Source organism: Bactrocera neohumeralis, chromosome 4, assembly GCF_024586455.1.
Source record: "Bactrocera neohumeralis isolate Rockhampton chromosome 4, APGP_CSIRO_Bneo_wtdbg2-racon-allhic-juicebox.fasta_v2, whole genome shotgun sequence".
In the NCBI taxonomy this organism is placed as follows: domain Eukaryota; kingdom Metazoa; phylum Arthropoda; class Insecta; order Diptera; family Tephritidae; genus Bactrocera; species Bactrocera neohumeralis.
In genome coordinates, this window is record NC_065921.1 from 51,603,233 (window position 1) to 51,630,575 (window position 27,343).

Below are 27,343 nucleotides of genomic sequence, written 5' to 3' on the forward strand. Positions count from 1 at the left end.
ATAATTTTTTGTCAAAAAATTGGCGCATTCACCTCTTATTTTCTCCACTAAAGAACACTTACAATAAAAGGCTATCTCTGAGCCCTATATGTTGGGGAATGTGTTTTAGGTGAGTTGAATTAAGGATGCTCGTGCTCGACTGGTGCTAAACATGTACAACAAACCGCTCATGCATTTGACCAACTAACTTTCGTAAATATATTAATAGCACAATTGTTTTATTTTGCTCTTTTAATATTAATTATTGTGGATCGCAATATTATTTTGCATTTGTATGCAGTAAAAATGTTTTGCGTTTTAATCTTTGCAATTATTAATATCAATAATTTTAATAGGATTAATAATGCGCATAATTGTCGTACACAGGTTTTTCACTTAACGGAGAACTTCTTATGGACGCTTTAGGTGGTGAAACAACTTTTGCAGAGGTGTCTGCAGAAGGAGTAGGATTTGTACCTGCTTGCACCCTGGGTGTGGGACAAAAAGCACGTTTAATATATGGGCAAGATGTGGACTCGCTGAAGTTTTTTACTACATGTGGCCTACAGGAGGGCTATGAGCCGTTTTGCGTGTATGTTTGAAGTTTATTTTAATTATTTTTCCAGTTTGCACTTCATGTTCAAATTAATTTAGTAATATGCGTCGCCCAGTAACTCATTGGTACACCAAAGATCAACCAATTTTCGAAAACACTGAAGAAATGCCTGACTGTCGAATAGATGTTACACGTATCCCAGGAGGGGCAGACACCCCACCACATTTGAAAATATCTCATAATACGTTTGAAACAATGGAAAAGGCAAATTGGGAATTTTTACGACTTTCTCTGCCTGTTACTTGCATGAGTCAATTTATAACTGAGTTAGAAAAGACTCGTCGATGGGAAGAAATTAAAATACGGCAGTATCAATTACAACGCGAAGCTCAAGATTTAGCTATTCAACAACAACAACAAGCTGCTGCTAACGTAGATCATATGTTGAAAGGTGGCTTCACCATGAGCGACATTAAAGGTCTTCATCAAAATTTTGATGACGCGGTGGAATCAGAAGAACAATTGGCACGCAGTCCCGCAAGACCACCTCGTCGAAGTTCCTTGACACGTAATATAACTTTCGAGTCAGACGTGGCGACCGACATGCGAGGATCTACTGCGTTTGATATGGTAAACGGTATTAATGGATTGAATGGAATTGATGAAGGAATTGATGATAAGAAAAAACGTGGTCGAAGCCCTTTTAAATTTTTCTCCAAGAAATCGCGGGACCAAAGTAGAGATAAAACAGGTAGCACATTCCAAGAAACATCACTCGAACGTAGAAATACTGTTGCACATGGTCGCAATGTTGTAAATGCTCAATTATCCACAAAAACACCAACTCTTCGCTTGAATAATGTATGTAATTTCAGCTTTTAAATAAAACGGATATTTTAACTAACATAATGTCTTCAAAACATACGTATATTGACACATTTACAGGCCGATATACCGATTTCTCCAATTCAACAAGGCCCTAAGCAGCTGACCTCTACTACTTTGGGGCAACCAACTATAGAATCATCTGGCAACGAATTATTTGACACTGAGTGTTTGAAGTTAATAAATGAATACTTTTACGGTGTTCGGATATTTCCTGGACAAGATCCAACACATGTCTATGTCGGTTGGGTTACAACACAATATCATCTTCACAGTAAGGAGTTTAACAAATCAAAAGTACGATGTGGTTCCGTTGTTATTGAAGACGAATATGAAGTTATTATAGATCGTATTGATAGACAGAGTTGCTACGTTGTAAGAGCTGATGAACTTTTTAATGAAGTAACGCAAGATTCTTCCGGAAAAGGCGCCTCTCAGGTAAGAATGCGATATAATTTTTGTACTATACCACATAATATGTGAATATTAACAATGCAAAAATATAATGAAACACTACAACTGTAGGGAATGTTTATTGGATGTTTTGTGGACACCTCGACGGGTATTATTCGTTTCACTTGTGAGGGGAAAGAGACTGCTCACCGCTGGATGATGGAACCAGACACAAAGCTTTTTCCAGCAATATTTGTGGAAGCAACGAGTAAAGAAATTTTACAGATTGAATTGGGGCGTACATCTACAACTTTACCTCTTTCTGCTGCTGTTCTCCCTACAAGCGATAAGCATATTAATCCTCAGTCTCCTCCTCGCCTTAAGGTACAGTGTCTCCGGCCTCATCAATGGGCACGTGTTCCAAACACTGCTCTGCAAGTGCACGCTCTCAAACTTTCCGATATAAGAGGTTGGTCTATGTTATGCGAAGATCCAGTATCAATGCTTGCCCTTCACATACCCGAAGAAGATCGCTGCATTGACATTTTGGAGTTAATAGAAATGGACAAATTATTATCATTTCATGCTCATACCCTTACATTATATGCTGCACTTTGTTACCAGTCAAACTATCGCGCTGCTCATGCTCTTTGTCAGCACGTTGACCAAAAACAGCTTCTGTACGCAATAAGGTCGGAATACATGAGCGGACCTCTTCGACAAGGATTTTATGACCTGTTAATTGCACTTCACTTGGAGTCACATGCCACTACAATGGAAGTATGTAAGAATGAATACATAATTCCACTTGGCACTGAGCTAAAAGAATTATACAGCGATGATGAAATGTGCCACTCGTTGCGCTCACTTATAACAGAGTCGGTGCGCCCCCAAATGCGAATGACGGATATTACGTAAGTATTAACTTTTAACTTATGATTCATCAGTAATCTTATGTAGAATGTAAAACAAACAAAATTTTAAACTGCCCCTCTATTTGACATAATTCGACACGTTATCGGAAAATCTGTGAACATACAAAGACAATACAACCATAAGACATTGGAGTTATTAAAGAAATAAGCTATTGGTATTTATACAACAATTTGTCAATTGGCATTTCTATAAAACACTAAACGGCGCAAAGAAAATTTTATTAAGTTAATCTAAAATCCTTATCATAATTCATATCAAGTCTGGAAGGAACTTAATGCTTTTGAAAACTCAAAGTAAACAACTCTTAACGGCACAAACAAAGTTTTATTAAGTTTTGGTATTCCCAAGTTTAAAATAAATTAAACATCATTGTACCCCACCAAGCACCTTACAAATGAAAATAACTCGAGTGACCAGCTAATTAAAACACATAACTAAAGTCCTTATCGTAACTCATATCAAGTCTGAAGGAACTTAATGCCTCTGAAAACTTAAGCAAGTTTGTTAAAGTGAACAACTTAGTGGGCTCTGTATGGTCCGAATATATATCGATAATATATTTAGGCATTATTTGATTGAAGTATGAAACAATATTATATATATATACATATATGTATATAATAATTGTTAATCGAAAACTTTCTTTTCCTTAAAATGTGCATCAAAGACTCCCAAACTATTTATTTGTGTATAGAATGCGTACAGAAAATAACGTTTTCGATTCCCAAAGTTTAAAGAGCGTTTATTGAAAATAATGTTTTAATTATAGAAAATCATTGTTTTGTTATATGTAGCTTACGTCAATTCAACATTTGCTCCAATCTCCCATTGTCTATGATAGTCTGACATCTTTGATGACAACTTGCAACTAATTTTTCCGCGCATTTCACAGAAAGCGACCTCCAGGTAACGGGTTATAACTAAAAATCTGCACTCATTTTAATAGTCTGCTATTTTGTTATTTTTATTTTTCAAATGCAAATATTACGCAATTAGCAAACTGATTGCGTCATATTTCTGACGTGAAATTCGTAACAGCTTACAAATTCAGTTAGTGCTTAAAATGTCTTCTAAGCAGCAACACCTCCGCGACCGCGTTGTACATCTTTGTTAAAAACATGAAACCGCTGGAAAAAAGTTTACGTGCGTGCATTTTTTGCTGGAAGGAGTATCCAGATCAAGTACTCTAAAAATAGAAAAGGAACTGGGTTTTGGAAGAAAGCCGACTATTATGACGCCCTAAAACATTCGGAAGCTGAAGACAGCGTTCAGCAATAAGGATTGCATTAGTCAAAACGAAGCCGAACGAAAATTCGAATGTTCACAGCCATATATCTGCAAAACAATAAATAGACGTAACATTAAAGCCAGAAAAAAGCAGCGTTGTCCAGGGTACACCGAAGAGCAGATAAGTCAAGTAAAATCACAATGTTGGTGGATGTGCAAGAAATTGAGTGGAAAATCATCCATTTTGGATGACGAGAGCTACTTTTCACTCAGCGGGCAGCAAATGGCGGGCAACGATGTTTATTACACATACGATATTTCTATAACGCCTGCCGGGATAAAATACAAATTAAAAAAAAAATTGAGTCCAAAGTTATGCTCTACATAATAGTTTCTCCAAAGGGTATTTCTGAGCCATTCTTTAAACCAAATGGACTGATAATAAATCATAAGACGTACATCAATTAATGTTTGGACAAAATTTTGGTTTTTCTCATACATAAACACCATAAAAACGATGAAATCGTATTTTGGCCGGACAAAGCCACTTGTTATTATGCAAATGCGACATTGGAGCCATTGGACAACAAAAACACGTACTTTGTGCGTAAAGAGAAGAACCCGACAAACTTAACTCAATGCCGACCGATTGGGGATTTTTTTTGGAGAAGTCAAAGCTTTAGTATATACAAATGGTTAGAAGGCTCAAAATTTGAAGCAGCTGACACGTCGCATCCGGCAGTGCCTTAAGGAAGTTGATACTAATGGTGTACAACGTGTTTGCTCAAGTATCCTAAGTTAGTAAACTAAGAAGGGTTTCTGACAATGGTCCGTATTTCGAAGTTCATTATTTTTGTATTTTTTAAAATAATATAATTATACTACATGGAAAAGCTAAGCTTTCTGTTAATAGTATCTTTTGAGTTACGCTGAAATAAAATTAGTGCTGATTTTTAATTATAACCCATTATGTTGGATTAGCCGAGCGAAATCTTTTCTTGACGTTAAATGTGTTTCTGATATTTTGGCGTTCGTTAATGCCAAAATATTTTCTATTGGATTAGCATCTGATGACTGTGATGGCCAATCTAATGTAACAATATGGTTTTCCTGTTTCCATTGAGTTAAGAGTTTGCTTCTATGTTCCTGATCATTGGTTTTTTGCAGTATGCAATCATGGTTATTTTTGCCGTAACTAATAGCTTTACTTAAATTCGGTAAAAAGTATAACAATATTATATATTATTCTAACAGCGCTCATGTTTTCTGTGAAGCACCTCAAACCCCCAAATCCATGAACAGAGAAGCATACATAAACATGCGCCGTTTGTGGATGCTTAACATTCCTTTGAATAAATGTTCATACTTTTCTTAGCCAACCAAGTCTGAGGAAGTTGGACAATGCAAACGTTAACACATCTGTAAATATTACATTGCTCCAATCAAGTTCAACGCAGTCTCTCCCGTTTTGTATTTAAAGATAAGATAAAGATAGACTGAGTAGTGATTCTTTCTCAAAAAGGAGAACAATAGCTGTTACCTATCTTTCATATGTCACGTGATTCCTCCCTCTTCCTGGCTTGTTATCCAGGTATATAGTTTCTCCATAATGGTCAGACCACGACGTGACACATTAAGAAAATCGAAAAAAAAAAATGAAAAATAGTTTTTTGGGAATTGATCGAGCAAAGGAAACAAGTTATTTATTTAACGTATTAATTTACATAATGCAAAAATTGGGTTTTTATATAACTACCTGATACTTTAACATTATAATCATATATGCATAGTATATTTGAAGTCTTATTACAAAATCCCAAGATTGTTCTATATTGTTCTTTCCCTTCTTTCATGGGCATTCGCATCACGCACTTTTGCACTTGCATACAATAAAATACATATGTATATACTTATGTATATATTATATATACATTTATTTATGTATGTCAATACGAGCATCGTTCCTGTTTTTATATGTTATATATGCAATATACAATCACATCCACATTCGCACAAATTGGTTATGAAGACCCCCAGTATATAGCCATACATCTAGTTTACCAAGTGTTTCCAGTGAACCAATACCCAACATCGATCAACTGTACTCTCCGAAATTTCCACTTGAAGTAGTAAGAGAGTTTGTAATGGAGGCATTGAAAGAAGCAGTTGAAGTCAATCAAGTTCACAACCGTGATCCAATTGGTTGGACTAATGAGAATCTATTCTTGTAAGTAGGGAGCAATTTACATCAATATATGTATGTCATTATTTTGATAAACCGATTGATTATTTTTTTAAGACCACTTCTTAAGCTTACTGATCGATTATTATTAGTTGGCGTTCTTACGGATGTGGATGTACAAAAGCTACTCATTATGATTGATCCTGAAACATGGGATATCACATTTGAAAAAGGTTTGAGAAACTTGTAACTGTTTTTATATTTATTTAACACCCCTATTTGACAGACGGCAAAGATGAACATCGGAAAGGCCTGTTGACGATGAAAATGGCCGAAGGAGCTAAGCTTCAAATGTGTTACCTCCTTCACCACCTTTACGACATACAACTGCGGCATAGGGTTGAAAGTATCATATCATTTTCTCATGATTTTGTTGGTGATTTGCAAGGCGATCAGCTCCGGCGATACATTGAAATAAAGCAGTCGGATCTTCCAAGTGCTGTGGCTGCAAAAAAAACTAAAGAGTTTCGTTGTCCCCCTAGAGAGCAGATGAATCAAATACTGTGCTTTAAAAATCTTGAGTCTGATGATCAAGAAAATTGTACATGTGGTTTAGATTTAAGAAGTCGATTGTATGATTTTCATGATAGCCTTATGAAAAAGGTATCTCTTAATGCTCTGCAAGAACCCGATGAAGTGGATTGTAATGCAATTGAAGAAGTGAAAACGGGACCAATTACAAAAATTTATAATTTTATAAATGCTGTTAAAGAACTAGAGGAAGGGCCTAAAGAAATTGAGGAACCGGAGAAGAAAACTCCAGAAGAAGTTTTTCGAAAAGTATTAATAAAAACTATTGTCAGTTGGGCTGAAGAATCGCAAATAGAAAACCCGAAGCTTGTACGTGAGATGTTCAGCTTATTAGTTCGCCAATATGATACTGTGGGTGAATTGGTTCGAGCTCTGGGTAAAACCTACGTTATTAATAACAGAGCTAGAGAGGACGTAGCTGAAATGTGGGTTGGTTTAAGTCAAATTCGCGCTTTACTTCCGGTACAAATGAGTCAAGAAGAGGAGGAGCTTATGAGAAAACGTCTTTGGAAATTGGTAAATAATGCTACATTCTTCCAACACCCTGATCTTATACGAATACTAAGAATTCACGAGAACGTAATGGCAGTTATGATGAATACATTAGGAAGACGAGCGCAAGCACAAAGTGATGCTCCCCCCCAGACGGAAGGGGTAGAAGGCGCACCCCCAAAAGAAAAAGACACATCTCATGAAATGGTGGTTGGATGTTGTCGCTTCCTTTGTTACTTTTGTCGTACAGGTCGTCAAAATCAGAAAGCCATGTTTGACCATTTTGACTTCTTATTAGACAACGCAAATATCCTACTGGCAAGACCCAGTTTACGTGGTTCAACCCCATTAGATGTAGCATATTCTAGCTTGATGGAAAATACAGAACTGGCTCTAGCACTAAGAGAACATTATTTAGAAAAAATTGCCGTTTATTTGTCGCGATGCGGACTGCAAAGCAATTCAGAATTAGTTGAAAAAGGCTATCCAGACTTGGGATGGGATCCAGTAGAAGGTGAACGTTACTTAGACTTCCTAAGATATTGTGTATGGGTAAACGGGGAAAGCGTCGAAGAGAACGCAAACCTTGTCATTCGTCTTCTTATCCGCCGTCCAGAATGTTTAGGACCGGCTCTAAGAGGAGAAGGGGAAGGCTTATTCCGCGCAATAGTGGAAGCTAACCGCATGTCAGAGCGTATTTCTGATAGATGCAACATGCAAAATGAGGCCGAAGGAACAATTGCTGGTTTAAATTTCACACATCCATTGCCTGAGGGAGATGAAGATGAAGACTATATAGATACTGGTGCAGCGATTCTTAATTTTTATTGTACGCTTGTTGATCTTCTTGGAAGATGTGCTCCAGATGCCTCCGTGATTGAACAAGGAAAAAATGAATCGCTTAGAGCTAGAGCTATTTTGAGATCATTGGTCCCACTGGAAGATCTTCAAGGGGTTCTCAGTTTAAAATTCACATTGACACAAACACCACCAGGAGAAGAGAGACCAAAATCAGATATGCCGTCCGGACTTCTACCAAACAATAAACAAAGCATTGTTCTATTTTTAGAACGAGTATATGGTATAGAAACACAAGATTTATTCTACCGATTATTGGAAGATGCATTTTTACCTGATTTACGAACAGCCACTATTCTTGATAAGAGTGATGGGTCGGAAAGTGACATGGCCCTTTCGATGAATCGTTACATTGGTAATTCTATACTACCATTACTTATAAAACATTCGAAATTTTACAATGAGGCCGAAAATTATGCTAGCCTTTTGGACGCAACGTTGCACACTGTATATCGACTATCAAAAAATCGTATGCTAACAAAGGGCCAGAGAGAAGCTGTATCGGATTTCTTGGTGGCACTTACATCCCAGATGCAACCTGCCATGTTACTGAAACTATTGCGCAAGTTGACTGTGGATGTATCCAAATTATCTGAATATACTACCGTGGCCTTAAGAGTACGTTGTCCTTTAATAGATATTATATGTTACCAATTTTTGCAAAAAGCTAGGCACAGTTCTAGACTTAAATAGCAACTACTGAATTTAGTATAGTATATGAATTTTTTACACACGATTTAAGCTATACTACATATATAGTATATATTCAATTAATTTAAATTTTATAAGAATTCACTGAAATAAGTATAAGTGCCCAACTAGTTGCAAAAGGCAAAAACCCTTGAAAACAGCAACTTTAATTTACTCCAAATAATACTTTTAGCTACTCACTCTTCACTTCGATCGTTGTGCAAAATATTACGGTTCATCTCAAGGTCAAGGGTCATATGGGGCATCGTCTGATGAAGAAAAACGATTGACGATGCTTCTGTTTTCTAATATTTTCGATTCCCTGAGCAATATGGATTATGACCCGGAGTTATTTGGAAAAGCATTACCTTGTTTAATTGCTATTGGATGTGCATTGCCGCCTGATTACAGTTTATCGAAAAATACTGATGAAGACTATTATGGTCGACAATCGGGAGCTCCGGATCAGCCACAATATGATCCCCAACCTATTGATACAGAACAAGTACAATTAAACAATGATCTCGAAGCACTGGTGCAGAAATTTAGTGAACATTACCATGATGCCTGGGCAAGTCGACGTTTAGAAAGTGGATGGTCCTATGGCGAGATACGTTCCGATAATGATCGAAAACATCCTCGCCTGAAGCCTTACAACATGTTAAGTGATTACGTATGTACATTTTTATACTACTAACTAATACACATACATTTCGTAAATCAAAGTTAGACTTTATTATTTTTTTACGTCATTTTAATTTCTATCTTCAGAAACTTAAAAAATGTTTGTCATTTCGAGAAACACCAAACCATGGAAAAAACATTCACAAAAATAAATTTATTGAATAAAATTATACATATGTTCTAAGTTTGTACTTAATAAAATAACTTTCGTATTTAAGTTTTCATATGTATATTATTAAAACTTATATTTTTATATTTTTTCAAAGTCAGTTAACAGTTATTAATTTTGTATTTAAATCTTCATAAATTATGAATTATCAATTGACCTATTTTTATTAAACCCTGAATAGGAACAGAACTTAATATAAAGTTTGCTACGAATTTTGTACAACTCGGAAGGAAACATCGGATACCCTATAAAATGTATATAAATGATCAGCATGATGAACCGAGTCTATTTAGCCATGTCCGTCAATCTGTATACACGCGCACTAGTCTCTTAATTTTTGAGATATTAATCTGAAATTTTGCACACGTCATTTTCCTCCACGACGCTGCACATTTGATGGAACCGCCAATGCCAAACCACTATATCATATAGTAGCCACTTTTTTTTACGAGATATCTACTCGAAATTTGGCATCAATTGTTAACTAATGCAACAGCTAATAGCTGTTATACAAACTAACTGATCAAGTTCAAGCCCTTGTATGAAAAACTTTTTAATTGACAAGGTATCTTCGCGTAATTCGACATAGATTATAAAAGTTTACAGTCATTTTGCAACTGTCTCGTAATCAGGACACCTCAAATACCCCACAGACCTTTAGCCATTAGTCGCAAATTTTCCATCAGATTTGCTGAGTACTTTTATTATACAAGGTATCTCCATATATATTGTTCAGATCAGACCACTGTTGTTCATTGCTGCCATTCAAACTCGTCGATCAAAATCAATTCAAAGAGTTTTTGCTATTTAAAAAGCACCTATGATGGGCAATATAGCTTCGGTGTAGCCGAAGTTAACGTTTTTTCTTATTTTTTTTTATTTATACTTCTATATTAAAAGGAACGTGAACGTTATCGAGATCCAGTGAGAGAATGTCTGAAAGCCCTTGTTTCTATTGGTTGGCGTATTGAACAGTCAGATATTGATGTTCCTCTCAATCATCGTGGATCAACTCGTCGTCAATCCAAACCACAAATCGTATGTATATTTCCTTTTACATAGCTTTAAACTGTCCTTCTTACTTACTTATCACTTAACAATGACAAACTCTTTCATACAAATTTCTTACAATTGGTACGAAACTCCACCCAAATTCAACAACTCCTCGTTTTTCCATTATGGCTATCTTCTTAAAAGCAGAACGATTTTCAGAGTGAAAGCAGTCCGTTCAACTATAACCCACATCCAGTAGATATGACAAATCTAACGCTAAGTAGAGAAATGCAAAATATGGCAGAACGTTTGGCTGAGAATTCTCATGACATATGGGCAAAGAAAAAGAAAGAAGAGCTTAACTCTTGCGGTGGTGTTATACATCCTCAACTTGTTCCTTATGACTTATTAACAGATAAAGAAAAACGGAAAGATCGTGAACGATCACAAGAATTTTTGAAGTATATGCAATATCAAGGCTACAAATTACACAAGTGAGTAATTAATAATATGTTGACAATGCGATTATAACTATTCGATAGGAATTCTAAATATATATATACTAAATTATATATTTATAATTTATTACTTAATTACTTAATTGATTTCAACGATGAAATTAGCATATACATATGAATGTGTTAACATATATTCGATTAACATTTTAATAATGAATGACTAAAAAGCTAATTTGATTCCAAAGAACAAATATTGTCTTTTTTATCTAAACATTTGAATGTAGGCCATCTAAAGGAGGAGTTACAGAAGGAGAAGGAGGAGCCACACAAGCAGCAGTGGAACTTCGATTTTCATATTCTCTATTAGAAAAATTAATTCAATATTTGGATCGAGCTACTATTAATATGAAGCTACTTAAGCCATCGACCACATTTAGCCGACGCTCATCATTCAAAACGGCTTCGCGTGACATAAAATTTTTCTCAAAAGTTGTACTTCCATTAATGGAAAAATATTTTTCTACACACCGTAACTATTTTGTTGCAATGGCAACGGCAACAAACATCACAGGCGCAGCTTCTCTGAAGGAAAAAGAAATGGTAGCATCTATATTTTGTAAATTAGCATCACTTCTTCGTAATCGCCTTAGCGCCTTTGGACCAGATGTGCGAATCACAGTACGGTGTCTTCAAGTATTAGTGAAGGGCATAGATGCTAAAACACTAGTTAAAAATTGTCCAGAGTTTATAAGAACATCAATGCTAACATTTTTTAATCAAACTGCTGATGATCTGGGTAATACGATTCTTAATTTACAAGAGGGCAAGTATAGTCATCTTCGAGGCACACATTTAAAAACATCTACTTCATTGAGCTATGTAAATCAAGTAGTACTACCAGCATTAACTGCTATGTTCGACCATTTAGCTGCTTGCGATTATGGCAGTGATCTTCTATTAGACGAAATACAAGTAGCTTCGTACAAAATATTAGCGGCATTGTATCACCTAGGAACTGATGGAACGCTCACACATGATCGAAAATATTTGAGAACCGAAATAGAGCGGCATCGGCCCGCACTAGGCTCGTGCTTGGGCGCCTTCAGTTCTTGTTTCCCAGTCGCTTTCTTAGAACCACATCTTAATAAGCACAATCAATATTCACTACTTAATCGCATTGCAGACCACTCATTAGAAGCTCAAGATATTATGGTTCGTATGGAAAGCTGCATGCCAAATTTAGAAACAATTCTGGGAGAAGTCGATATCTTTGTTGAATCAGAAAAAACATATAATGATGCACCGCATATAATAGACGTTATTTTACCTTTACTTTGCTCCTATCTTCCGTTTTGGTGGGCACAGGGTCCGGATAATGTTAGCCCCACCAGTGGCAATCACGTGACTATGGTAACAGCAGATCATATGAACTCACTTCTTCGTAACGTTTTAAAAATGATTAAAAAGAATATTGGGAATGATAATGCTCCTTGGATGACGAGAATCGCTGCATACACACAACAAATAATTATTAACACTTCTGAAGAGTTGCTAAAGGATCCGTTTTTGCCACTCGCCGAGCGTGTGAAAAAACGGACAGAAAATATGTTTCATAAAGAAGAGAGTATGCGTGGTTTTATTAAATCGGCCACTGATGACACTTCTCAAGTGGAAACTCAGTTACAAGAAGACTGGCAACTTCTTGTTCGGGACATTTATTCGTTTTATCCACTTTTGATTAAATATGTTGATTTGCAACGTAATCACTGGCTTAAAGACAATATCCCCGAAGCGGAAGATTTATATAATCATGTAGCTGAAATATTTAACATATGGTCAAAGAGTCAATACTTTCTTAAGGAAGAGCAAAACTTCATTTCGACCAATGAAATTGACAATATGGCGCTTATTATGCCTACGGCTACCAGACGATCAGCAATTACTGAAGGGGCACCCGTAACAGGTGGTAAAGTTAAGAAGAAGAAAAAGAACAGAGATAAAAAGAGAGACAAAGATAAAGAAGTACAAGCTAGTCTAATGGTAGCTTGTCTGAAGCGTTTGCTTCCAGTTGGCTTAAATTTGTTTGCTGGGAGAGAACAGGAGCTTGTACAGCATTGCAAAGATCGCTACTTGAAAAAAATGCAAGAATATGATGTTATAGAATTTGCTCGAAATCAGTTGACACTTCCTGACAAATTAGATCCTTCAGATGAAATGTCATGGCAACACTATTTGTATTCAAAGTTGGGAAAAAGAGAGGAACTCGCAGATGAACAGGCATTGGAAAAACCTTCAAATCAAAATGATAAAAGCAAGGACAAGACGCAAGAAACTGTTGACCGTATAGTAGCCATGGCTAAAGTTCTGTTCGGTTTACATATGGTAAGGAAAATATGTTTCCAATTTTACTAGTTAGTAAACAAAACGGTATAAAATATTACTGAATTTTAAACCAGCAAAAATATTTATTTCTCTTTAAACATTTTTACACTTTTTTAATATCATTATTATAATTTATTTTTTATTACTTTTTCACACTTTCGCGAAACGACATCAACTACACATGTAAAATTTATTTGCTCTGATATGGCATTACTCAAATTTATTGAAACACCGATGGTGGTGAAACTCGTCATATATACAGATTGACCATCCCCAACAACAAAGCAAGAACGTCTACAGGAGTGTTGTATCCATACAAAGGAAACGTGCCGTTATTGCATGTTTCCGTCAGACATCTCTACATTCTCTACCCAGGTTTTTAACAAATGAGAACAATTTCCGCTTGCTCAATACACTAACAGTCACATTGAACGTAGATGAAAAATGTAGAGTTGTTGACTTAATGTCTTTAAATGCCAAAAACTACTTACATTACTATCAGTTTATTTGTATAGTTAAGTCAAAAATCCATGTCTTCCATATTCAATCAATTTTTTTGTTTTTACTAATATTTTCCGTACTAACCTCAAAAGTGTGTATGTATGGCGTATTCTTTGCAAAGCTTTAACTAGCTGATACCGTGTATTGTATCCTTAATTCCTTCCTAGGCATCACGTCCTAAGCCAAGAAGCAAACGTTGGAATTCGAAAATTACATTGGCCCGGCGCCAGGCAGTCATATCCAGCTTACGCGCTAAACATCTTTATCGCATGAGCAGGTACACTTTCTCCTCTTGTTAATATTCCCCAATATAATCGAAAAATTATTGAAAAAAATTACTTTTACAGAAAGTATTAAGTTTTCATACATATGTACATATGTACCAAATTTTCATGCAAATATTTCTGCACACACATGCATTTGAAACTCACTGAAAATAAATTTAGTTACTAACCTAACTAACTAAACGCATGGTCTTTTTTTCTCAAGGTAAACTAGAGAATCGCCATACGTTTTTTCACCTAAATTGAAACAAACGGTGCGTATTTGATTACATTTTTATGAAGTGAATTAATTATATCACTTCGACAGTTAGCAGAAAACAAAACGTGTGGCTATTCTTCAGTTTATAAAATATACGTTCTAGTAAAAATAAATTACTCAAACTTTTAAATCTACACTCATATTAGACATCGAGCCTGCAACATTTTTGCCAGATCGTACTATGAGCAATGGCTTCAAGAAGAAAACGTAGGTCAAGAGATAATGATTGAAGACTTGACGCAAACGTTTGAAGAATCGGAGAAATCCAAGAAGGAAGAAGAAGAGTCTGAAGGTAAGCCAGATCCACTTACGCAGCTAGTTACTACTTTCTGTCGTGGAGCGATGACCGAACGAAGCGGAGCTTTGCAAGAAGATTTACTCTATATGTCATACGCACAAATCGCTGCAAAGTCCTGTGGAGAAGAAGAAGAAGAGGGTGGCGATGAAGAGGGTGGAGGAGAGGGCAATGAGGAAGGAGCAAGCATACATGTAAGTCAGCATATTACTACATTTGTTCATTATTATTAACTTCATATGTGCACATATTACTGACTAAGAAACATTTTAACTTTGACATGCTTCTAACTAAAGTGCACAATACATAAACTAGCGGTAATAAGCCATACTTATGTAAGAACTTTTGAGATACATTTAGTATATCTCCAGCATTTAATTAAGAGTATAATACAAATTGATTAAATTGCAGGAACAAGAAATGGAAAAACAGAAACTTCTCTTCCATCAAGCGCGGCTCTCAAATCGTGGCGTTGCGGAAATGGTGCTGCTTCATATATCCGCTTCAAAAGGTGTGCCCTCTGAAATGGTTATGACAACATTAAATTTGGGTATAGCAATACTCCGTGGTGGTAATATAGACATTCAGATGGGAATGTTGAATCATCTGAAGGAGAAAAAAGATGTGGGTTTCTTTACATCAATTGCAGGTCTTATGAATTCATGTAGTGTATTAGATTTGGATGCATTTGAACGCAATACAAAGGCAGAAGGTATGTACATTAAAACTATGTATATTTTTATATATTATTATATTGCTCAAATTAGTTATATAATAAAAAGTCATTAGAGTATTCCATATTTTGCATTATAATAACAAAATAACTTTTTGGCTCAACTATTAATTTTGCAATGATTCTAAAAAACTCTGTTTATGATAACTGAGAACTATAGTCCTCACGTATTTCTTTGATATTACTTTAATATCTTCCAAAAAGCAAACAACGTGTTAAATTTAATTAATATATACAAGAAGCTATAGTCTCAATCTTCAGAGAATTGGAAATTTACATAGCAGAGTGTATAGGTTATGTGTATACAAAAATTTCCTTAGTAAACTCTTTTACATAAAATTTAACTTTAAAATCACTAAAACTTAATTCAAATAATTGAGTTAAATTTCACTTTAATAGTTAAAGCAAAAAAAAAGTACGGAATTGCAAGCAATTTGTCTACATGCGTCTAAAACATTTTAACATTGAAATAATTTATCAATCGATTGAAACCATTTTCGCTGTCTCTTAATTCGATGAACTATGTCAATGCCGTCGTATATCTCGTACAGCTCTTCGTTCCACCAAATGCGATATTCGTCTTTATTTCTCAATTGCGTACTCAGTTCGAAGTAGCACCTGTTGACAAGAGTTATTCTGCGTTGAGTTTCGAAGCTGATATTGCTTTTGATGTTAATACTGGTTCCAAGACAGACGAAATTATCTACGACCTCGAAGTTATGCCTGTCAAGGGTGATGTGGGAGCCAAGTCGCGAGTCCGACAACTGTTTTTTTGATAGGAAATATTTTATCTAGCCCTCGTTCACCGCCAGACCCATTTGCTTCGCTCCCTTATTCAGTATGGAGAAGCAGAACTAACGGCGCGGTTGTTGAGGCCAATGATATCAATATCATCGGTGTACGCCAGTAGCTATGCACTCTTATAAACGATTGTGCCTTCTCAATTGAGCTCTGCAGCTCGAATTACTTTCTCTAGCAGTAAATTGAAGAGTCGCCTTGTCTGAAACCTCATGTGGTATTGGAGAGGTCCTTCCCGAACGTGATGGAGACTATGGTATAGCTGTACGCCAATTTGCATAGCCTTATTAGTTTTGCGGGATTTACTTGATCTTCCTCAGCTTTGCGTTTACGTTCAACTGAATTATTAAACTGGTTACAGTTACTTGAAATATGCCCACTTTCCCGCAATTGAAGCATTTAACCACACCATTATTTTTCTTACACTCTAATACAACCATCAACGACTCATAAGCCCTTGAGTCACAATTTGGAATAGTTTGTAATATTTCCGCTGCTGATCCTTTAAACGCAATGCAGCTACTTTATTTTCACTGTTCCAGTTATTTCCAGATGCCACTTTCTTTCGAATTGAAGCTTAAAACAGAACTGTCCATCAAGGGATGGATGTTTTACCTTGGCAGAGTCTGCTAACATAATTGACCGAATTAATTATAGCTCCCGGAGACGACCTTTCAATTAATCTAATTGATTTTGAATTTTATCCCGCTTTTCCGAAATCTGTGAGGACACCTCTGTAATTTGTGAGATCACTTGCGATATCCGTGCATTCTGTTCGTTCAAATTTGAGGACACTTGTGCTGATATATGTGCACCTTGCGCTCTGAATTGTACAACGTAATACACTGACTACCTCGTTTGTAACTGCAAGGACATTTGGAATTGTTGTACCAACATTTGTGATGACATCTGTGACATTTGCGTTGATATTGCAGCAACAAACATGTTCAAGTCTCTAACCTTTGATAAATCTTGAGCGTTTTTTTAATAATATATTCCTCTAATATAATTGAAACACATATTCCCCGACATCAATGTTTTCTGGAAGTCCATGGCTTCTAGTAACCGTGACTGCAATTCGGATTTTACTCCCGTTGTCGCCAAACTGCGTTGGTACACCTCATTTATAAGCTTCAAATTGACAAACTTTGCTATTTTCGAATAATTATAATTATTTCTCGCTAAATAAAACGCCCAATATAATAACTTTACATTTATCTCTATTTCTTATACAAAAAACTAAAGCCATTTACACAATCCGGCAGCACTCATACAGTAGATTGTTACCAAAACATCGCCACTCGAACAATCTGGTAACTACGAATCGCTGCCTAGTTAATTCTTGCAATTTATCGTCGATTCGATTTTGCTCTAGCATTCGAGTTCGCCACAATATCTACACTTGTGGCCACGCAAAACTTACCATTAAAAATTTTCAAATATTTAACACATTATAACGGTACATTTTGCGGTATAGAATATTTTTTTTAGAAATAAGTTAATGACATGTTTTTTATAAAAAATTAAAAACAAACTTTCAGCTATAAACAAAATCTTTACTTAAAAAAAATTAAATCGGTTTTTGTATAAGCACAGAAAAGCTAGTACGTGTTTTGCCCATTAAACGTATTAAATTAAAAACTATAATTAAAATTAGATAATATAATTTAATTTACCTATGTTTATTAAAACAAGTAAGGAAGGGCTAAGTTCGGGTGTTACCGAACATTTTATACTCTCGCATGATAAAGTGATAATCGAGATTTCATTATCAGTCATTTACATATTTTTCAAATACCGTATTTGTGTAAAGTTTTATTCCGCTATCATCATTGGTTCGTAATGTATATATTATACAGAGAAGGCATCAGATGGAATTCAAAATAGCGTTATATTGGAAGAAGGCGTGGTTGTGAACCGATTTCACCCATATTTTGTACATGTCATCAATGTGTTAAGAAAATATTATATACCGAGTTTCATTGAAATCGGTAGAGTAGTTCCTGAGATATGGTTTTTGGTCCATAAGTGGGCGAGGCCACGCCCATTTTCAATTTTTAAATCAATCAATTTTTTAAACCTGGGTGCAGCTTCCTTCTGCTATTTCTTCCGTAAAATTTAGTGTTTCTGACGTTTTTTGTTAGTCGGTTAACGCACTTTTAGTGATTTTCAACATAACCTTTGTATGGGAGGTGGGCGTGGTTATTATCCGATTTATTCCATTTTTGAACTGTATATGGAAATGCCTGAAGAAAACGACTGTGTAGAGTTTGGTTGACATAACTATAATAGTTTCCGAGATATGTACAAAAAACTTAGTAGGGGGCGGGGCCACGCCCACTTTTCCAAAAAAATTACGTCCAAATATGCCCCTTCTTAATGCGATCCTTTGTGCCAAATTTCATTTTAATATCTTTATTTATGACTTAGTTATGACACTTTATAGGTTTTCGGTTTCCGCCATTTTGTGGGCGTGGCAGTGGGCCGATTTTGCCCATCTTCGAACTTAACCTTCTTATGGAGCCAAGGAATACGTGTACCAAGTTTCATCATGATATCTCAATTTTTACTCAAGTTACAGCTTGCACGGACGGACGGACGGACAGACGGACGGACGGACAGACAGACATCCGGATTTCGACTCTACTCGTCACCCTGATCACTTTGGTATATATAACCCTATATCTGACTCTTTTAGTTTTAGGACTTACAAACAACCGTTATGTGAACAAAACTATAATACTCTCCTTAGCAACTTTGTTGCGAGAGTATAAAAATAAAAAAATTTGAAGAACATGCCGAACAAACGAAAAAGTCCGAAAAAAAATTTAAGAAAGTGTAGTGGAAAGCTTTGCGTGGTCACAAGTGTATTTAAATCAGCTATGCCCAACGTCAACTACAATTTGCGTTTGTATTCGGCACGCCACTTCGCGCCAGAGATAAATATATGCCCAACACATCTCTCATTGGAAGTGAAAAAGCAATTGCTAAACGTCAAAACGTCCTGAACTCCATCAACTGTTCAAGAGGTTTTGACGTTTAGAAATTGGAAACGAAAGATGGAAATCTTACCAAAAAAATATGTAAACGGAGGGATATGCTGTCTCGTTGAAAACCATTAATAACAAATGTAAAACAATAACAATTATAAAAAAAGTGAAATTTAAATGTACTTGTTCAAACATTTTGTAATGTGATGCTTCTTGTTATTAATTTTCAATGGAAAATTATTAAAAACATTTATTAATTGAGAGCTAACGATCTTAAATGCCTTTATTAAAGTTGAAAGTTCAAAATAATAACAAAAGTAGAAGTAGTACTAGTTTATGCAAATTACTTTACTTCGAATATATCTTATTGTTTAAATTTTTTGGATATTAATTGTTAACTAAAATATTACATTACAATTGCATAAAAAAATTTGTCATAAATTATAAGGAAAATACATCTAATTCTGTTTTAACACGATTTACGATTTTGATTTAACACGGTTTGAAAATAATTATTTTTAAGTTTTTTAAACACTTTTATTCCAGTTAGCACTATTTACAATTTTTTTAGCTTACATTTTATTTGTCAGATTTAACTTTTGCGATATATATTCATATCACTAATTTAGAGGAATACAAGCAATGTTTATTGGTCAGAGCAATTGTAAAAATCCAAAATTTAAGAGTGCATTGAATGCTCTTTTTGCACAGTTTTTTTCTGGAACCAATCTAACGTGTAAAAACAGAATTAAGTGCAAAATTGTTGTCTTATAAAGAACCTCTTTCCTACATACACCTTTCCAATTCCTTCGTGTCTTAATTTACTTACACGGATGTGCAAACATACATAAGTATACTTTATTATTGGCTTATAAATATGTACAAGATTTTAATAGATTGGTCTCATATTTTACATAATTTTTTTTATCAATCTCTTTATTTCTGCTAAGTTTACTTCCTATTATCGGCGCTAGCTCGGTTCAGTCGCCGCTTCTGCCTGAGATATTATATTTATTAATCTTCATTTATTATGTGAATAAAAAATTCGAAATTATAAATTATAATATTCAGATAAAATTAGATATTGAGCACGGTTACAAAATATATCATATTAGTAATTTTTGCTCATAAGATGCTACACTTTTCAATTACTTTACTTGTTGTTAGAATTTTCTCCACCATGACCATAGGAGTGCAATTTACAAGTGGTTAGTAATTTTCTTGTTCTCCTTATCTTTCATCGGAAATCTTAAAATTATTATGCATTATGAGTGGGAAACTACTTACTTATTTTAACTTTTCGTCATATCGTTATATATTGTAGTACACTTCCTTTTTCATTTGGTGTTATAATATTTAATTTTATATCAATTGTATTTGTGCATATACATACGTATTATGTATACGCTTTATTGTTCGGGTATAATTTGAACACAACACGCGCATCTGTTGTATATTTATCCAATTACACCTTCGTCCTGGCCCTGGTTTATGATTTGGCGTACAAACAAAATAATTACCTCGCATGTCCCTACGTCCCCAACCTAAATACACAATCAAACATTTTTGCTACAAAGAGTACATTCCAAGTGCGGGTGCAGGTCTTGGTGTAGGTTCGGAAGGAGCTGCTGGCGAGAAAAACATGCATGATGCTGAGTTTACTTGTGCATTGTTTCGATTCATTCAATTGACTTGCGAAGGGCACAACCTAGGTAAGTATATCCGGAGAAAAAGAAGTTATTTGTATTTTAAAAATTAAATATTTTGGCAGATTGGCAAAACTATTTGCGTACGCAGGCAGGCAACACAACTACAGTCAACGTGGTGATATGTACTGTTGATTACTTACTACGTCTACAAGAATCCATAATGGACTTTTATTGGCACTACTCTAGTAAGGAGATCATAGATCCGGCAGGAAAGGCTAACTTCTTCAAAGCAATTGGTGTGGCAAGTCAAGTATTTAACACATTGACTGAGGTCATTCAAGGTCCATGTACATTAAATCAACAAGCTTTAGCGCATTCTCGTTTATGGGACGCTGTTGGGGGTTTCCTCTTTCTTTTCTCGCATATGCAAGAAAAGTTGTCAAAGCATTCTAGCCAAGTGGACTTATTGAAAGAGCTACTTAATTTGCAGAAAGACATGATTACTATGATGCTTTCTATGCTCGAAGGAAACGTTGTTAATGGTATGCTCATTTAAAGTTTAATAACGTCCACGGAGGAATCATTTTCCTCCTTTTTTACCTCTTATACCTTATGTTCATATATTCAATTGAATGCATGTTCTTAAAAAATATATACACTAAAAACTGTGGATTATAATTTACATTAAATGAAAATAGTAAAGAATAAAATATTCGATTCATTACAGGTACAATCGGAAAACAAATGGTGGACACACTGGTCGAGTCGGCTGGCAACGTAGAATTAATTCTAAAATACTTCGATATGTTTTTAAAATTGAAAGATTTGATTGAATCTCCAAGCTTTACGGAAATTGATATTAAAAATGAGGGCTGGGTGACTCCAAAAGACTTTAGGGATAAAATGGAGCAATCTAAAAATTACACACCGTTAGTGAAATTTAAATTGTTAAATGGAATTACATTTTTATTCTAATCTATTTTGTTTTACAATTGTAAACAGAGATGAAATGGACTTTCTTTTGGCATGCTGTGAACGTAACCACGAAGGCAAAATTGACTATGGCGATTTCGTTGATCGTTTTCATGAGCCATCAAAAGAGATCGGTTTTAATTTAGCCGTATTGTTAACGAATCTGAGCGAACATATGCCGAATGAGCCTCGTTTAGCCCGATTCTTAGAGACAGCTGGATCGGTGTTGAATTATTTTGAACCCTTCCTTGGCCGTATTGAGATTTTGGGCAGCTCCAAGCGTATCGAGCGCGTATATTTTGAAATAAAAGACTCAAATATTGAACAATGGGAAAAGCCACAAATTAAAGAGTCCAAGAGGGCATTCTTCTATTCAATTGTCACCGAAGGTGGAGACAAGGAAAAATTAGAAGCTTTCGTTAATTTCTGTGAAGATGCTATTTTTGAAATGACACACGCCTCGGGCTTAATGGCAACTGACGATGGTGGTGGTAATGTTAAACGGGATACTGCTTACAGTTCCTATATGAGCGAAGAAGAGGAAGAACGTGCCGCACGGGATCCTATACGACGGACCATGCAAGCTATCAAAGACGGTCTTAAGTTCATAGTGCATATCCTAAGTCCATCAAATATAAAACATCAAATTGGGGTAATGCAAACCAAGTCGGTGCCAGAACTTATTATTGGATTCTTCAAAATGATATTTTATATGTTTTATTATACTGGCTACGGAAATTTCTGTGTAGTGCGTTACCTTTTCGGAATACTAATGAATCTAATGCGTGGCCCAGCACCGGAAGAAATCGAAGCTCCACCAATGGAGGAGGAAACATTTGGTAAGATGTTGCCAGCATTACCTATTGAAGAACCTCCGGGACCAGTGCAGGCTTTTGGACTTGAATTAAACAAAGAAGAAAATGGTCAGTTCAAAGTAACAGTTCGTGAATCACCCGGTGGTAGTGGTAACTCTTCATTAGAAGAAACGGGTGAATCAAGTCCAGAAGAGGGAGGAACAGCTGCTGATCAAGCGGTAGAGAATGAATCGTATCAACTTCAAGAACCAATATCAATCGTTGATTTACTAGGAGGAGAAGCTGCTAAAAAAGCAGCACAAGAACGGCAAGAGGCACAAAAGGCCCAAGAAGCGGCTATGGCTTCAATTGAAGCCGAAGCTAAGAAAAAGTCATCAGCAACTGCTCAAGAAACACCAGCGGTTAATCAAATTGACTTTGCTCAGTACGCACATCGTGCCGTTAGTTTCCTCGCACGTAATTTTTATAACCTTAAATATGTTGCATTGGTTTTAGCTTTTAGTATAAATTTTATGTTACTCTTCTATAAAGTAACATCTTTTGGTGATGATGAAGAGGCTTCAGGTGATGATGAACTTATTCTTGGTTCTGGATCTGGCGGTAGTCTAACAGCATCCGGATTTGCTGGAGGTTCAGGAGATGGTTCTGGCGATGGTGCAGGCGACGAAGAAGACTTACCAGAACTAGTACATGTTGACGAAGATTTCTTCTATATGGCTCACGTCATACGCATAGCTGCTTTTTTACATAGTTTAGTCTCTCTAGCAATGCTGATTGCTTACTACCATTTAAAAGTACCTTTAGCCATTTTCAAGAGGGAGAAAGAGATAGCTCGTCGATTAGAATTTGATGGTCTCTTCATTGCAGACCAACCGGAAGATGACGATTTTAAATCACACTGGGACAAATTAGTGATTTCTGCTAAGTCATTCCCCGTTAACTATTGGGACAAGTTTGTGAAAAAGAAGGTGAGACAGAAGTACAGCGAAACATATGACTTTGATTCAATCTCTAATCTACTTGGAATGGAGAAAAGCGCTTTCATGGCGCAGGAGAGTGAGGAAGGTGGATTGGTGAAGTACGTAATGAATATAGATTGGCGTTATCAAGTATGGAAAGCAGGGGTTACATTTACCGATAACGCTTTCCTTTACTCGCTGTGGTATTTCTCATTCTCAGTGATGGGCAACTTCAATAACTTTTTCTTCGCAGCCCATTTACTCGATGTAGCCGTAGGATTTAAAACACTTCGCACCATTTTACAATCGGTCACTCATAACGGAAAACAACTTGTTCTCACTGTAATGCTACTAACAATAGTAGTATACATTTATACAGTAATTGCGTTCAATTTTTTCCGCAAATTTTACATACAAGAAGAAGATGAAGAGGTAGATAAAAAATGTCATGACATGTTGACTTGTTTCGTATTCCACTTATATAAAGGAGTGCGGGCAGGAGGAGGAATCGGTGATGAAATTGGAGATCCCGACGGAGATGACTACGAAGTTTATCGTATTATTTTTGACATCACATTCTTCTTTTTCGTTATTATTATACTTCTAGCCATTATTCAAGGTTTGATTATAGATGCTTTTGGTGAGTTACGTGACCAACTTGAATCGGTTAAAGAAAATATGGAATCAAATTGTTTTATATGTGGCATGGGAAAAGATTTCTTTGACATAGTTCCTCACGGTTTTGATACTCACGTGCAAAAGGAGCATAATCTTGCAAATTACATGTTCTTCTTAATGCATCTAATCAATAAGCCGGATACAGAATACACTGGTCAGGAGACTTATGTATGGAATATGTATCAACAGAGGAGTTGGGACTTCTTCCCAGTAGGTGATTGCTTCCGTAAACAATATGAAGACGAGCTATCAGGAGGTGGTGGAAGTAGTTAAACAAAACATTTATTCACATGTTACATCGTTGAGAATATTTTAGAAAGCACTGATCTTTCAATCATAAATAAAATATTACGATTTATTCTTTGTAAATAATTACTCTTTATTGAATGATAATATTATATTGGAATTATATTTACAAAGTATATCTAAAGTTGAAAAAAATAATAATTTTTAATATCGAGCGTAATATTTCATTGGTTTCCAATCAGATTTAGGGAAATGAAAAGATCTGTATAACTACACGAATTTGATATCAAATAAAATATGCACTGAGCTTAAAAAAATTAGATCAAATCTGTAACAGCTTTTTAATTCCTATTCGTAACACCACGACATTTTGATGTTTTGCCAATATAGACAGGCCTTCCCAAATGTATTGATGTTTTGGGAGCAATCCTTTCTTTCGTTGTAAATTATAAAATTGTAGAAAAACACCAAATCCAGAATGTTAGAATTTTCACTTTCACAAAAATTATATCTTCTAGAGTTTTATCAGTGATTTCGTGTGCTACTGATCAATATCCCATATACAAGTTTTATGATACATATTTCCACTCAACCATAAAATCTGAAGTAGCTGGACGATTTAACCGAAGATTACGCTGTTATTCCTCTTTTATTTGTGAAATAAACGTAATTTATTAACCTATAGTCAAAAAAATTTAGTGAAATAAATCGAAGGGTGCCACGGGAAAATATGTTTTTAATTGAATATATTTGTCTATTGACAAGATAATTGCCAATTAAGTGAATGATTAAAAGGGAGATTTTTTCACCAAAAACTGAAAAATTAAGTTTATTTCATGAATCAACAGAAGTGTTTACGTTACGAGTATTACTTACAATTTAGTACACAGGATTTGTCCGGAAAGTAATAGGATTGATTTTCTTCCGCCACGACTGTACTTCGGAGCACCTGGAGAGTCAGGACAAACATTTTCGCGCGACGTGTTTCTGTGAGTAGTGCAAGCCAAAAATGCAGCATTCGTTAGAGCAAAGGTACCCGATTGAGTTCTGTGTAAAACTCGGTAAATCTGCGACAGACGTTTTATATGATCAAGCAGGCTTACCCAGATGTTCCTTCAGCAAGAAGAGATGTGTTTCGGTGGCACCACACCTTTTTGGAGAGCCGGGTTGAGGTCGCTGATGAACACCGTGATGAGAAACCTACGACTGCGACAAATACCGACAATGTGACTCGTCTGCGCAAATTGGTTCAATACATTATTTTTAAATCGACTCAGCCCTATTACTTTCCGGACAAACCCTGTACTGTTTGAGAGCTTTTCTATGCTTCTTCTTCACATGCTATAAGTACGTCACATGATGGCGGTTATGGTACAATATGTTTTTGTAACAATTGTCATAGCCTAACCCGAAAGGTAACGATAAAACCTTGTCGTAATCCTATATTCTATCATTCTTGGTTTACCAGCGTCTCGCAAATGTGTGACTAATTCTACCCCTGAAGAAGTTCCTTAATTTGAGAGGCGACTATACATATGTCGCAACATTGCGACTCTGCTGTTGAATGGAGTCTGACCCGAAAAGTAACGGTAAAACCTTGTCGTAATCCTGTATTCTATCATTCTTGTTTGCCAGCGCCTCGCAAATGTGGGACTTATTTTACCCCAGGATAAGGTCCTCAATTTCGGAGACGACTATGTGTCGCAACATTGCGACTCTACTGTTGAATGAAGTCTGATCATAATAGCGCTGACAGTATCCATTTGCTTAAAGCCGTGTTCGGCATGACACTTTGCTCGAGATGTCATTGGAGTTTTCCTCCCTTCTCTGAGATGGAAGGCAATACTGGGGACCGGATTTAGCTTCAACTCTGTATGATTTCTAAAATCCGTGGTAATAGGAAGAAACGGAAACTTTTTAAGTATCAGAGATGCAACCACTGAGCTATTTTTAGTAATCCTTTGTTTCTGTGCCTTTTCACTTAGAATGCTCATGCTGCGAAATTTCCATTTTTTCTGAGTTTAGTTACTTCTTATGTATAACTCTAAAAGCCTTCCTAACATTTTTAAGAGAAATGAGGAAAGACTAATTGGTTTGAAATCTTTAGAGTTAGTATGTGAGCTTTTGTCCGCCTTTGGTATATATATAACCTTTACTTTCCTCCACAACGAGCAATTATATTTGAATTACATAGCCTCTTTAAGCATGGTTGTTAATTAGATTTTTATGTAGCTCTGGGATTGCTGTAACTGATCCGGGAATATACCGTTCAGTCCCGCGAGTTGAAGGGCTTGCAACTGCCTACCGTTCAATGTACATTAATCTCAGACACTATGTCTATAGGAATGGACTCTGTCTCTACTTCGCTACCTAGTACATACTCCATCGAGTGGTTTCACAGAGCTGCCTTGGAAGTCAGAATTCATTAGCTGGCATAAAGGCTTTTCACTTTGTACCGTCCAGCTGTAGTTTGGCTTCTGAAAGTGTCCAATGTTATGCAACGATTGTGCCCTTATTTTCTTAAGTCGAGACGCTTTCGTTGTATTCCCAATACCATTGCTAAAATATTTACACTTTTCTCTTTTGCTTTCCTTATTTATATTCAATCTGACCTTAGGAGATTAAAATAGTTTTTCCACCACTCTTTTCTTTAGTATAGATTCTTCTTCTTCTTCTTAATTGGCGTAGA

At 35.7% G+C, this 27,343-nt stretch overlaps 1 protein-coding gene across 1 annotated transcript in view; it reads left to right on the plus strand.

The window, feature by feature from the left end:
* Positions 1-24,981, plus strand: part of LOC126754488 (ryanodine receptor) — an 80,192-nt gene extending 55,211 nt beyond the window's left edge. The window contains 18 exon segments of the mRNA XM_050466496.1: positions 367-571; positions 634-1,396; positions 1,481-1,858; positions 1,946-2,727; positions 6,006-6,203; positions 6,276-6,391; positions 6,445-8,717; positions 8,983-9,462; positions 10,543-10,680; positions 10,843-11,129; positions 11,378-13,475; positions 14,144-14,253; positions 14,666-15,008; positions 15,226-15,526; positions 20,913-21,047; positions 21,107-21,526; positions 21,712-21,913; positions 21,987-24,981. Of these exon segments, the coding sequence (XP_050322453.1) occupies positions 367-571; positions 634-1,396; positions 1,481-1,858; positions 1,946-2,727; positions 6,006-6,203; positions 6,276-6,391; positions 6,445-8,717; positions 8,983-9,462; positions 10,543-10,680; positions 10,843-11,129; positions 11,378-13,475; positions 14,144-14,253; positions 14,666-15,008; positions 15,226-15,526; positions 20,913-21,047; positions 21,107-21,526; positions 21,712-21,913; positions 21,987-24,681 (11,924 nt within the window). The 3' untranslated portion in view covers positions 24,682-24,981.
* Positions 24,982-27,343: the final 2,362 nt, after the last annotated feature.